Below are 13,246 nucleotides of genomic sequence, written 5' to 3'. Positions count from 1 at the left end.
AGAAACGGGTCATCTAAAAAAAGTTAGTGTTGGCCGGGCGCAGTGGCTCACGCCTGTAATCCCAGCACTCTGGGAGGCCGAGGCAGGTGGATCATGAGGTCAAGAGATCGAGACCATCCTGGTCAACATGGTGAAACCCCATCTCTACTAAAAAAAAAAAAAAAAAAAAAAAAAATTAGCTGGGTATGGTGGCATGTGCCTGCAATCCTGGCTACTCAGGAGGCTGAGGCAAGAGAATTGCCTGAACCCAGGAGGTGGAGGTTGGGGTGAGCCGAGATCGAACCATTGCACTCCAGCCTGGGTAATAAAATTGAAACTCCATCTCAAAAAAAAAAAAAAAAAATTAGTGTTATACCAGTTACTTGTCCATAGCTGTCAGCTGCACAGGAGGTTGGAAGCCCCAAACCACAGCTTCCCTTGCCAGCTGGCTTCCCTTACATTATAACCTAAGAGGCATTGGGGAAAGATTCTGTTTGTTTAAGATGGAGTCTCGCTCTGCCACCCAGGCTGGAGTGCAGTGGCACGATCTTGGCTCACTGCAACCTCCGCCTCCCGAGTTCAAGGGATTGTCCTGCCTTAGCCTCCTAACTGGATTACAGGTGCAAGCCATCATGCCCAACTAATTTTTTGCATTTCACCCTGTTGGCCAGGGTGGTCTCAAACTCCTGACCTCAAATGATCTGTCCGCCTTGGTGTCCCAAAGTGCTGGAATTACAGGCATGAGCCACAGTGTATGGCAGACACTGGGGAAATATATATATATATATATATATATATATATATATATATATATATGTACTTTTTGAGACTGAGGCTCACTTTTGTCCCTTAGGCTGGAGTGAAATGGCATGATCTTGACTCACTGCAACCTCCGCCTCCCAGGTTCAAGCAATTCTCCTGCCTCAGCCTCCCAAATGGGTGGGATTACAGGCATGCACCACCATACCTGGCTAATTTTTATATTTTTAGTAGAGATGGGTTTTTATCATGTTGGCCAGGCTGGTCTCAAACTCCTGAACTCAGAGATCCACCTGCCCTGGCCTCCCAAAGTGCTAGGATTATAGGCGTGAGTCACCGTGCCTGGCCCAGGGAAATATTTTTTTTTTTTTTTTTTGAGACAGAGTCTTGCTGTTGCCCAAGCTGGAGTGCAATGGCTTGATTTCAGCTCACTGCAACCTCTTTCTCCTGGGTTCCAGCAATTCTCCCGCCACAGCCTCCCAAGTAGCTGGGACTACAGGCACCCACCATCATACCCGGCTAATTTTTGTAAAGATGAGGTTTCACCATGTTGGTCAGGTTGGTCTCAAATTCCTGACCTCAGGTGATCCACCTGCCTTGGCCTCCCAAAGTGCTGGAATTATAGGTGTGAGCCACTGTGCCCAAACTAGGGAAATATTTTTTTTTTTTTTTGAGACGAAGTCTTGCTCTGTTGCCGAGGCTGGAGTGCAGTGATACGATCTTGGCTTACTGCAACCTCTGCCTGTCGGGTTCAAGCGATTCTTCTGCCTCAGAGTAGCTGGGATTACAGGTGTGTGCCACCACGCCCAGCTTATTTTTTGTATTTTTTTTTGGTAGAGATAGGGTTTCACTGTGTTAGCCAGGATGGTCTCGATCTCTTGGCTTCGTGATCTGCCCGCCTCAGCCTCCCAAAGTGCTGGGATTACAGGTGTGAGCCACCTTGCCCAGCCTAGGAAAAGAGTTTTAAGGCCAGAGGAAGGGCAAATTTATTCTTCCTGCTTCTGAGGCACTTCTGACAGCTGCAGTGGGCACCTGGGTTCCTGCAGTTCCAACAACAGCAGTAGCAGTGAGGGTGCCAGCAGCAGCACCTGGCAGTGCCAGAAGGCTATGTAGTGGCCATGGTTGACGTTTCTATCTGTTTCAGATTTCCCAGACGCATAACCTCACTCCCAGACCATTTCTCTCCCTCTCCCTCAGTAAACAGCATTAAAAAAAAAAGTGTGAACTGTGATACAACTTCCTGGAGAACTTCAGCCACACACCTGTTTTGTTTGTTTTCTGAGTTGGAGTCTTGCCCCGTCTCCAGGCTGGAGTACAGTGGTGCAGTGTGGGCTCACTGCAACCCTTCCTCTCCCAGGTTCAAGCCATTCTCCTGCCTCCGCCTCCTGAGTAGCTGGGATTACAGGTGCGTACCACTACACTGGCTAGTTTTTGGTATTTTAGTAAAGACAGAGTTTCACCATGTTGGCCAGGATGATCTCGATCTCCTGACCTGGTGATCCACCCCACTCAGCCTCCCAAAGTGCGGGGATTATACGTGTGAGCCCCTGTGCCTGGCCACACCTGTTTTAACTTAGTGAGGGGAAATACCTTTGGGGAGGATTATTGGATCCTTGTGACCCACAGAGCCTTGTGGAGTCCTGCTTAAGAGTGGGGCTTATGCAGCTCTGACCTTTTAATGTTGCTTTCCTGGGCCCTTCCATGGTACTATGATGGGATTCTTCAGGTTCTTGACTTTGAGGTCCTGTAAACTAAACCATGAGCCTGACTCTGGCAGTGTTCCCTTATAAAAACTCATTATGTGTCACATATATTGTTTAAGCACTTACCTGCAACTAAGGAAACATTCGCTAAAGCACCCAACATGGGAGATGACAGCATCGCGCCTTGGCCTGCCTCAGGCTTTTGGGATTGCAGTATTACTATCGACTTCCTATTTGGGAAGGAAAAAGAATTCCACGCTTGACGCTTTTTGCCAAAGTTGCCTTTATTTCAGCAGCCAACTTCCTTCCTAGGTGTCCATTTCAATTCTGTACTTGTCAGAGTCGGGGAAATAACCACAGGGTAAGTTCAGGAGGTAACATTTCCTGAAGATTTCAGGAATACTGCATAATTGTGACTGTTTCATGCAGAAAATTTGGAGTATACTGGACAAATATGAGGAATGACTTTCGGTTTAAAGAGGTCTAGGGTAGTCTCCTTGATGGAACAGATTCATCAGGCAAATGCTTTCTTCTCTTGTTCTACCCACCTGGACCACTACAAGCAGCTTGTCTTCAGCTGGTAGTGGCAAACCTTCATGATTCAGCCTAAGAGATGAACAACACTACAGTTTGGCACAACCAAGTCCCCAAGATCTACACCATCCATCCCCAGGACAGCATGGCGGGCCACTCATTGATGTCACGCTTACTCTAGACAACTGGAAGGGGCAAGAATCTCAAGTTTCGGGCCAGGCGCTCAAGCCTGCAATCCCAGCACTTTGGGAGGCTGAGGCAGGTGGGTCACGAGGTCAAGAGATCAAGACCATCCTGGCCAACATGGTGAAACCCCGTCTCCACTAAAAATAGAAATATTAGCTGGGCGTGGTGGCACGTGCTTGTAGTCCCAGCTACCTCCGGGAGGCTGAGGCAGGAGAATCACTTGAACCTGAGAAGCGGAGGTTTGCAGTGAGCCAAGATTGCAGCACTGCACTCCAGCTTGTCATCAGGGCAAGACTCCATCTCAAAAAAAAAAAAAAAAAAAATCCCAAGTTTTGTGGTAAAACATCTATACTTGATTGGATCCTTCGGGAAAAACTTGCCACTCACAAATTGCTGGTCTATCCTGTCTATCCCACCAAGCATGGTGGGCCTCCTCCAATCTTGGCGAAAACACTTATATTTGGGTGTTCCGCTCCAAATGCATTTAGCAGGTAGACCCCAAATTTACCACCCATAAGTGGAGCCTTGAGCAAGACATTCTCTGGGTGGTCCACGTTGCAGCATGGTTCTGGCAACTCTGCCTCTTGCAACCTTCCAGAGCTCACCGTCTGCAGCAGATCCAAGATCTAGAGACCTCGTTTTGAGCAAGGCCATGTCCATCAAGTTAACAATCCAGGGTTCTGCAGAGATCAGGCATTCTACTGTAGGACATCACATGACTCTGCAACCTGGACTGGATGAGGTCTGAGAGGCTACCTGTGCACCTGGCTGCACTCTGTTCCACTAGCAGGGACAGAGGGCACTGGGTTTCAGTTAACCCTGAAGGTACCAGTAAGCTGCCAACTGGTGCCTACACCAAGACGGCTGTGGGTAGAGAATAAAAACGCTGACACTTGCTTTCCAGGTGGCTCTGCATGACATAATAGCATCAGCAGACAGTGAATGCTGAGTTCCAGCCCCATGCAGGACAGCAGTGGAATCAGCCCAAAGACAGAGCTGCAAGGTGTTGACATGTCCTCCATCTGAACAGACAGATGGCTTCTGTCTGGATCCTGGTATAGAGGCCTTGGAAAGAATAAAACTGGAAGATGGAGACAAAGAGGTCCATGGAGGAGTGTGTTACATAAAACCAAACTTCCTAACAGGCCTCTGTGCCACATCATCAAAGGCTTCCATTGCAGGGGGCCAGACAGCCTACTCGTCAAACCACTGCCCACACGTGCCCATCAGGTCTTACTCCAGATGCCAAGCACCTGAAAGCAGGGATGCTACTGTGCTCTGGCCAGAGTCGGGGCCAGGGAGATGAGCTATTCCCAGCCTGAGGAGGGAGGCCAAGGCTGAGGAGTGCAGTGCTCCGAGGAGGGTTGGGTACCAGGTACCACCTCTGCTTGCACCTTAATACCTGCTTCCTCACCTGCAACAAGAGTTGCCCATACACCTAAAAGGTTTTCATTTCTTAGGTGTCCTCAGGCTTTCCCTGCAAGGTGGGAGTCACGGAGAGAAGCTGGAGTTCACACGCATGGCAGCAAAGGGAAGCTGCTCTCGTTAAGAAACATTTCCTCCAGCTCATCGCAGACACTGCTTGAGGACCTGTATCTGAACAAGGACTGCAGACCTATATACTCACTTCGTCATCACAGGTATTCCTGGTACCCACAGAGTTTGGTCCAAGTGCTTGCCAAGCTACACTAACCTCATAAAGTCTTGGTCCACCAGGTCTTCCCTGCCAGCAGCAATCCGCTGGGTGGCTGAAGGATGCTGGTGATGCCAGGGCACGTGTAGGTCACATGGGTAGAGAGAGCCACTCTTAAGTGAGCTCCCTGCTTTCAAGTTGCACAGCCTGCCAACCCTAGCTTTGAATATTTAACCCTTCATGACTTCATCACCTGTAAGGCAAAATACAACCTTTGTGGAACTCAGAAGAAACAGGGTCTCCTCTTGCCTTCTGGGTCTTGGATATACCAGACTCTGGCCTGCAGAGCCCAGGATAGAACAGAGGCAGGCCCCTGGCCAGTGGTTAGCTTGTGGCCCAGGTCCTGGGTGACCTCTGCTCCCGGCTAGAGCCCTAAAGCTCCAGATGAGAGATCACTATACTTTTCCTGTAAAAAGTTAAATATTTTGGGCTTTGCAATCCATATGGTCTCTGTGCAACTAGTCATCTTTGCCACCGTAGTGAAGAGAAGTCAATGAATGGGTGTGGCTGTGTTCCAACAAAATTTTATTTACAAAAACAGGAAGCAGGCACGTTTGGCCCTCAGATGTAATTTGTCCCATCACTACCCTTAATGATACTCAGATGGCTTGGCTGCCTGAGGAGGTTGTGGCCCTGTCTGATCTTCTGTGAGATGGAAACCACTCCAGAGTTTCCTGCTGTGCTGACCCTGAACAGGGAGGGCACTGTGTTTGGAAGTTTCTGACCAAGTGGTGACAGCAGAGGGCAGAATGTGAAGGCTGTGCTGGAAAAGGCTGAACCTTCCTCATAAGCAGCATGGACTGACTGCTTTATTCCAGGTCAGGCCCAACTCTCCCACCCCCCCATACACATGGTCCCTGGCGGGCACTGTCTTCTTGGGTCCCTAGGAGCCCCTGCGTTGTGGCCTGACCACCAGCCCCTCTCTGGTGATGGCCCAGTTGTAGCTCTTCGGGGAGTCCAATGCTGCTTCCACGCGTGCCTCCAGGTTCTCTCGGGTGATGAAGTTTTTCGCTTCCTCCTATCAGGAGAGAAAAGCCCAGCTGAACAGGAGCCCTAGGCACGTGCCAGCCTGCTGGCCTTTCAGGGAACCACTGAGAAAGCGGTTCCTGCTCTCCCTGGGGAAGTATGCCTGGAGCCCAGGTCCTCTTTGAGAGACCCGCTGGCCTTCCAGTGGAGTAACATCAGGTGGTTTTGCCACATTCCTCTTTTCGCAGACACTTCAGCCAGAACCCGGAGCACCAGCTATGAAATCTCATGTCCCTCAGTGGTCCCCTCTAAATCATTCTAACTTGTCCTTCCCCCTCTATTACTTTATTTATTTATTTATTAATTATCTTGAGCCGGAGTCTCACTGTCGCCCAGGCTGGAGCGCAGTGGTGTGATCTTGGCTCACTGCAACCTTCGCCTCCTGGATTCAAGAGATTCTGGTCCCTCAGTCTCCCGAGTAGCCGGGATGATGGGCATGCACCATCATGCCTGGCTTTTTGTATTTTTAGTAGAGACAGTGTTTCACCATGTTGGCCAGGCTGGTCTCGAACTCCTGACCTCAAGTGATCCACCTGCCTAGGCCTCCCATAGTACATGGTACTAGGATTACAGGCGTGAGCCACCGAGCCCAGCTACTTCTCTATTACTTTAAATCAAGCCTCACACATTCTCACTGCATCACTGGTAGGTGGTCTCCCTGCTTTTAAGCCGCACGCCTGCTAATCCTGGCCTGAAATATTTAACCCTTCATGGCTTCATCACCTGTTAGGCAAAATACAACCACTTTGTGGAACGCAGGGTCCCTCCCACAGACCTGCTAGGCACCTGAACACTGTCCAATTTCTCTGCTCACCTCCGGGTCTTTGCGGCTGACTGACATTCTCCTCTCCCAAATCCTGACATGCCAACTCTAAGTCTCTGCACATGGCCAGAGCCCGTGTCGCGGTGTCCAGAATTCCCAGTGCCCTGCAAGCCTCGTCCCCAGCTCAAGCCCCACTCCCCGGAGGTGTTGCTCACCTGCAGCTGCAGCACTTCCCGCTCCTTGAGCTGCGCCCAGGTCCGCGCCTCTTCGGCCTTGCGGGCCTGCTCCTCCACCTGCCGCTGCTCCTGTTCCCGCGCCTCCTGCCGCAGCCTCGCTATCCTGCGACGGGCAAGAGGCCGAGGCTAAGCGGGGCCTGGACCTCTCCCAGGCCGGGCAGGCTGCCCCGCCCCGCTCCGCTTCCCGCCCCACGCACCTTAGCTCGTGCAGCCGTTGGTTCTCCGCTTGGTTCCAGGCCATCAGCTCGCGGTGCTCGGCGGCTTCCTCCATGGCCTTGCGCTCCGCCAGGACCCCGGCTCTGGCCTCGTGGGCCTTCCTCCGCACCTCGGACCCGAACTCCATCCTGGGTGCAGACGCGCCGGGAGTCGGCACCCTCTCCGCCCACCCCCACCGTCCCCAGCGCGCGCGGACTGCCACCTCCCCCCGGCCGCACACCTGAGGGCGTGCACGGTCTGGCGGTAATGCTGGTAACGCTCCATCAGCACGAAGAACTCCGCAGGATCCACCGCGGGCGGCATGTTCACGCGCCCGATCTTGGATTTGGCCGGCGGGTCGTGGCGGGTCTTGCGGCCGCGCACGTGCAGCACCAGGGGGGCCCGCGCTCCCAGGCGGCTCAGCGCGCTTAGCATGACCGAGTCCCCTCACCGCAGCCGCGCTGCCAGGACGCCGCCGTGCCCCGGAAGTGGCGCGGGGCACCTCGGGACCTGTAGTCCTCCGGCTGCCCCTCTTGCCCCGCCCGGCCGTGCGGCCTCTGGAGCCCGCGCGGCGACCCTGCGGACATCCGCACTCCGCCCCCCGGCTCTGGCCCGGCCCTCCCGGCAGAGCCCTGGGCCATCCGGTTGTTCCTCCCACCCGCGGGGCCGGGCCCGCGTCTCTCCAACCCTCTAGCGGGGAATGGTCTTAGCGGGGAAGAGAGGGAGGGGATGAAGGACAGAACTCGAGGGAACAGCTTCGGAGACTTCACACTTTATTGGAGGACGGCGGGGCGGGGCGGGGCTCTCGGGCTGCTGTCTGCAGAGGAAGAGGTGGCGGTCATGCTTCGGCTCACCGGTCTCATGACCGCCGAGCTACCACCTTCCTGGTCCCCTTCCCTCTCCATTCCCCCAATCCCTATCTGGCTTCCCAGAGCAGACGCGCCCCTTGCCTCCCCTAGACGCCTGAGGATCCAGGGTTGGGATCTCCAGTTCCCTTGGGCATGCGGCCTTGTCCACCCTAAACAAGCCTGTCGCATGGAAACCCGAGCCCATACACACAAATCAGGCAGTAAGGCTGCCTCATAGGAACTTAACACTTTTTTCTTTAGTTATCGTGCTCTCCTGATGCACTTTAAATATGTTTGATTTGCAAAATAGTAACAAACCATTTCCCCACACCTGTCTTCTGCTATGGTCTTGGGGAGCTCTGCAGTCCCTGAGATGTTCCTAGTGCACATGTCAGTGACCACCTTGTCCTCTTGGCCTTGTTGGCTATTTGTGTGAGGTTGCATCTCTCATCTCTTTCCACTGGCCGGGGGCTGCCTGCCTCAAAACAGTCATTGGCTTGATTGTCAAGATGCCTGTGGGATCGCATGGCCACCACTGTCTTATTTATGGAGGTTTTTAGAGCAATTATCTGCTTCTACTCTACTAGTGACTTTGGTCTTTAACCTAAGTGTTTTTATAAATTGTCTAAAATCCTCCTGGGAAATAAAAAGGATAGCAGATAGCACCCTGCTGTGTGCAGTAGGGTCACTGAGAAATGGCTGGGAGTGCTGTGGCAGGGGGCATCTCAGTGCTGTTTCATTCTCCCCCACTCTCCCAGCCCCCAACCCTAAGCCACAATGGCCACTGGTCTTGATGCTGGGGTCCTTTCACCCCACTCACCAGTAGTGTCTGTGCCAGGTGTTGCTTCTGGCGAAGGGACCACCAGGCTGTGTTCCTGCCCTCCCAGGGCATGCTGTCTTCCAGGAGAGCCAGGGCATCACTTGAGAGGCCATGGGCAGACTGGGCTGGGCTGCCTGCTGCAATGCCCAGGGCCCTTCCTTAGAAGGGTACTGAGGCTGTCCTCCCTACCCCGACTTCAGGCTCCAGGTGGGTGGGGGAGCCCCTAGCCATCACTTTCTTCCTCCCAATCAGGCTGGGAGACCCATTACCTACCTGGGGGCCTAAGGGCATTCTGGGGATCCTGGGCTGAGCTGAGGGCTCGCTTTCCTCCAGGGTACCAGCCATGGGACCAGTGCTGAGCCTCTGAGGGTCCAGGATGCGCAGTCAACAGCACCAGGAGCAGGAGGAGGCCTTGCCTGGAGCTGGCCATGGCAGGCTGCTCTAATGGACAGGGTACAGCATTCAAGGAACCTTACACCACCCCCACATTCCCTCCTTCTTCCAGGTCCACCTTGGAAAACTAGCATCTCAGGGGTAGCTTTGGTATCTCCTAATGCCCTTCTCTCTCTGCCACTACTCCTCATGCCAAGCATACAGGGGTCCAGACCCTGGGGAATCCTGGCCCAGCAGGGGAGGATGCTCCAGGGGACAAGCCTTCTCCCTGAACCCAGGGTACAGAAGCTAACCACCTTGCCAGCTCTGAGGACCCTCCCACTCATCCAAGACCATCCCTCTTCCTTCAAGGAGTGGAAGAAGTTGGAGGGGAACAGACTTCAGGCCAATGGATAGGAGGATAGATGGATGGTCAGGAGAGTTCTCAATGTGGGGGTGTTTGGAGCACCGGTGCTAGGGAACCAGAGTGGCAGGCCTTCTGCCCTTTTCTCTGTGGCCTGCTGTATCTCTTCCATAGCAGTTGGGAATGTGGAATGGATGTGTGGTGTTAATGGGAGCAAGTGCTTCTACCTCTTATCCCTCCCATGCCAGGGGCAGTAAGCACAAGAATAGTTGGTAGAGTTGTGGGGGAGAGGAGACGGAAAGGGGACTTTTCTGGGCATGGTTCAGGGGTGGAGGGATTTGGGAGTGGGGAAGAGGAGCAGCATACCATGCACCCAGGATGGAGCTCGATCCAGGCGAGGAAGAGCTGTGGATGAGATGGCTCCTTCAGGCGGCTGCAGGATCCTAGCCTGATGGCCCCAAGATTTATAGGCCAGGCAGCTCCACCCTCAGACTACAGTGACGTCTTGAGAGGGGAGGGGGAGCAGCTCACCACCCAACCCCCTTCCCAGACCATTCCACAAACATTGACCGGCAGCTGCTGGCCTGAGGCCACTGACAGATGGCCCCTCCCCACCACCTTCCCAGGAGCCTCCAGGCCGGGGACTCCTGCTCCAGGCTGGCCTATGTCCTGGTCTCATCTTCCCACTTCCTAGGCTGCATCTTCAAGCTCCTGATCTTGAGGCCTAGAAAGCCCACACAGCCCTCCCTGACCCCAAAAGAGAGCTGTATCCTGGGTGGGGGAAATGCCTGGGGGTTTCCAGACTCCCAGCTCAGGGCTTGTGGACACCTAAGAGTAGGGAGCCTGGCAGGCTGTTTAGAGGTAAAGAGGAGGCTTTGACCACTGTCCTTGAGAGCTTGTTTGCTCATTGTAGAACGTGTTGGGTGGGACAATTCACATCCACACACCTGGGAACCAGCGCTGGCTGGGTCACTCCAGATGGCTGGGTTTGGGTGGGGCAGTACCTACCCAGGAGTGGCTTTCCTTCCCGCCAAGAAGCGGGCTCGAGATGGGGCCCAGCTGTTGGGACAGTGCAGCCTCCCTAGGGCCATCAGCTGTGGGTAGAATAATTTTGTCCCTCAAGGCTTTAACCCCTCCCCACTTGTGGATTTGGACACAGCTAGCCTGGGCCACTGAAAGTGGGCTCCCGCCTCCCAATCTGCGTCAGCAGCTCAGCTTTCCCCGCCAGCCCTCAGCCTCTAGGGGTCAGAGGCCTGTTTACAGGGTTAATAGCCAATCTCCACACTTGGGCTGAACAGCAAATGGGAGAGCCAGGGTCAGGCTTGGCATCCTGGTGGCCAGTCATTAGGAGAGCAGGTGAATCAAATCCTGTGACGAAGATCGGGGAGGGGAGGTATACTAGTCATCAGTCAGCTCTGGACACCTGGACTTCTGCTGCCGAGGCAGATGGGCACACCTGTGAATTTCCAGATTGACTTAGCAGGGACCCGAAAATGAATGTGTGGACCATATGTTCAGTTAAACTGTTTTGGTTTAAATACACACTTTGTTAACTGGACAATTTTTAGGAAAACATTTGCTTTGTGGTTTAGTGAAAATGAATCTAAGTTCAATGTACTAGTTTAGTTCTGGTTTGGGTTTACAGAATGCTTTATTCAAAGCCACACCAAAGCTGGTGTTCATTTAAAAAGGGAATGGGTGCCTTTATTCTGTAATTTGATTCCAGTTTTTCCTGAAAAATCTAAACCAGAGCTAAGCTTCCTGGGGAAAGAAAGCTCTGCTCCCTTATTTTTCTGGCAACATACATAGCTTTGTAGAAATGTCTGATGTCCTTTTCAGACTATCAACTCTGGAACTCTTACTTTTTTTTTAAGACGGGGTTTCACCATGTTGGTCAGGCTGGTTTCGAACTCCTGACCTCAGGTGATTTGCCTGCCTTGGTCTCCAAAGTGCTTGGATTACAGGTGTGAGCCACCACGCCCGGCCAACTATGGAACTCTTGTATCCCTCTCATTGGAAGATAGAAAGCCATCTGTTCACCATGGAGCTCCAGTCCTCAGGAGCTGGAGCCATGGGCTGCGCGTACTCAGGTGGGAAAGCAGAGGTTCAGTGGTGAAGAAACACTCAGGTGCTGCAGGAGCACAGAGGGGCATAAACCCTGAGCAGGTGGCCCAGGTGAAGGACGAGGGGTGCAGCATAAGGAACAAAATGAAGGGCCAGCAGGAACTGCCGTAGATCCATGGGCCTGGAGAACGCTGGAGGGTCAGAGGAAAGGAGTGGGCCCCTAGCCTAGGTGTGGGCAGTGGGAGGCAGGCATCTCTGGACAATCCTAACATGCGACCAGGATGCAAGGGACTTGGGATTGGAGGAGAGCTGAGGGTCCACAGAGACAGATCCAGAATCCCAACCTCTGAGAGAAGAGTTAGTGGAAGAGCAGCTAAAGGGTGAGAATAAGAAGCAGAGGACAGCCTGTGACACAAACGGGAAGAGACCTTGGATCCTTGGGGTTTAGTACCACAGTGACCTTGGTGAGCAGGGATGAAAAAGAAATGTGTGGGAATGAAGTAAGGAAGAGGGAAGAGTGAGAGTACAGGCTTTTTCAAGAAGTCTCTCATAAAGAGGGAAAAACTTAGGCCTGGGGTGGGAGTCTCGCTCTGTCACCCAGGCTGGAGTGCAGTGGCGCCATCTCGGCTCACTGCAGCCTCCGCCTCCCAGGTTCCAGTGATTCTCCTGCCTCAGTCTCGCCGGTAGCTGCGATTACAGGCACTCACCGCCACACCTGGCTGATTTTTCTATTTTTAGTAGAGACAGTTTCACCAGTTGGCCAGACTGGTCTTGAACTCTTGACCTCAGTTGATCAGCCCTGGCCTCCCAAAGTGCTAGGATTACAGGCATGAGCCACCACATTTGGCTTATTTAGTTTTCTGAGACAGGGTCTCACTCTTTTACCTAGGCTGGAGTGCAGACGAATGATCACGGTTCACTGTAGCCTCTGCCTCATGGGCTCAGGTGATCCTTCCACCTCAGCCTCCCAAATAGCTGGGACTACAGGTGTGTGCCACCATGGCTGGCTGATTTTTGTATTTTTTGTAGCGACAGGGTCTTGCCACGTTGGTCTTGAACTCCTAAGCTCAAGTGATCCACCCCTCTTGGCCTCCCAAAGTATGAGATTACAGGTGTGAGCCACTGTACCTGGCCTATTCTTAATTTTTTTTTTTTTTTTTTTTTTTTTGAGATGGAGTCTCATTCTGTCGCCCAGGCTGAAGTGCAGTGGCACAATCTTGGCTCACTGAAACCTCTGCCTCCCTGGTTTAGGCGAGTCTCCTGCCTCAGCCTCCTGAGTAGCTGGGACTACAGGTGTGCACCACCACGCCTGGCTTAACTTTTTGTATTTTTAGTAGAGACAGGTTTAATAGACACAGTGTTAGCCAGGATGGTCTCGATCTCCTGACCTCATGATCCATCCGCCTCAGCCTCTCCAAGTGCTGGGATTACAGGTGTGAGCCACCACGATTGGCCTATATTTTTAATGAAAGAGACTTGGGTATTTGGGACAGGGGAGCTTATGAAGGAAACTGCAACCCAGATGAACCCTCACCCTTTAAGGACCTGCCCAGATGAAGTGAGGTCTGTGTGTGGTAGGATGTAGGGCTCTGGGTGTGTGGTGGGTGTTTCTCACTTTTCCCCTGTGAGAAACACTCACCCCTATCCTAAGCCCCTTGGGTCACAACTGACTAGCTGTTGGGAGGGCACTGAAGTGGTCACTCC

The 13,246-nt window shown here is 53.0% G+C and overlaps 2 protein-coding genes across 3 annotated transcripts; both read right to left on the bottom strand.

Moving 5' to 3' along the window:
- Positions 1-5,362: 5,362 nt before the first annotated feature.
- MRPS26 (mitochondrial ribosomal protein S26) lies at positions 5,363-7,558 on the bottom strand. The gene is made up of 4 exons (XM_008995652.5): positions 7,316-7,558; positions 7,077-7,223; positions 6,859-6,982; positions 5,363-5,872 (listed from the first exon to the last, which is right to left on the bottom strand). The coding sequence occupies exons 1-4, from the start codon at positions 7,507-7,509 to the stop codon at positions 5,738-5,740; spliced, it is 600 nt and encodes a 199-aa protein (XP_008993900.3). The 5' UTR covers positions 7,510-7,558; the 3' UTR covers positions 5,363-5,737.
- Positions 7,559-7,830: 272 nt separating this feature from the next.
- Positions 7,831-10,295, bottom strand: GNRH2 (gonadotropin releasing hormone 2). 2 transcript variants are annotated; one of them, XM_035302830.3, is made up of 5 exons: positions 10,097-10,295; positions 9,845-9,883; positions 9,016-9,183; positions 8,743-8,879; positions 7,831-7,891 (listed from the first exon to the last, which is right to left on the bottom strand). In XM_035302830.3, the coding sequence occupies exons 1-5, from the start codon at positions 10,155-10,157 to the stop codon at positions 7,841-7,843; spliced, it is 456 nt and encodes a 151-aa protein (XP_035158721.3). In that variant the 5' UTR covers positions 10,158-10,295; the 3' UTR covers positions 7,831-7,840. The 2 variants fall into 2 exon arrangements, with proteins under 2 accessions (XP_035158721.3, XP_035158722.3); XM_035302831.3 differs by having other exon boundaries at positions 8,743-8,876.
- Positions 10,296-13,246: the final 2,951 nt, after the last annotated feature.

Source organism: Callithrix jacchus, chromosome 5 (assembly GCF_049354715.1).
Source record: "Callithrix jacchus isolate 240 chromosome 5, calJac240_pri, whole genome shotgun sequence".
Lineage (NCBI taxonomy): Eukaryota > Metazoa > Chordata > Mammalia > Primates > Cebidae > Callithrix > Callithrix jacchus.
Note: the sequence above shows the minus strand (reverse complement) of the source record. Positions and strands in the feature narration are given on the sequence as shown.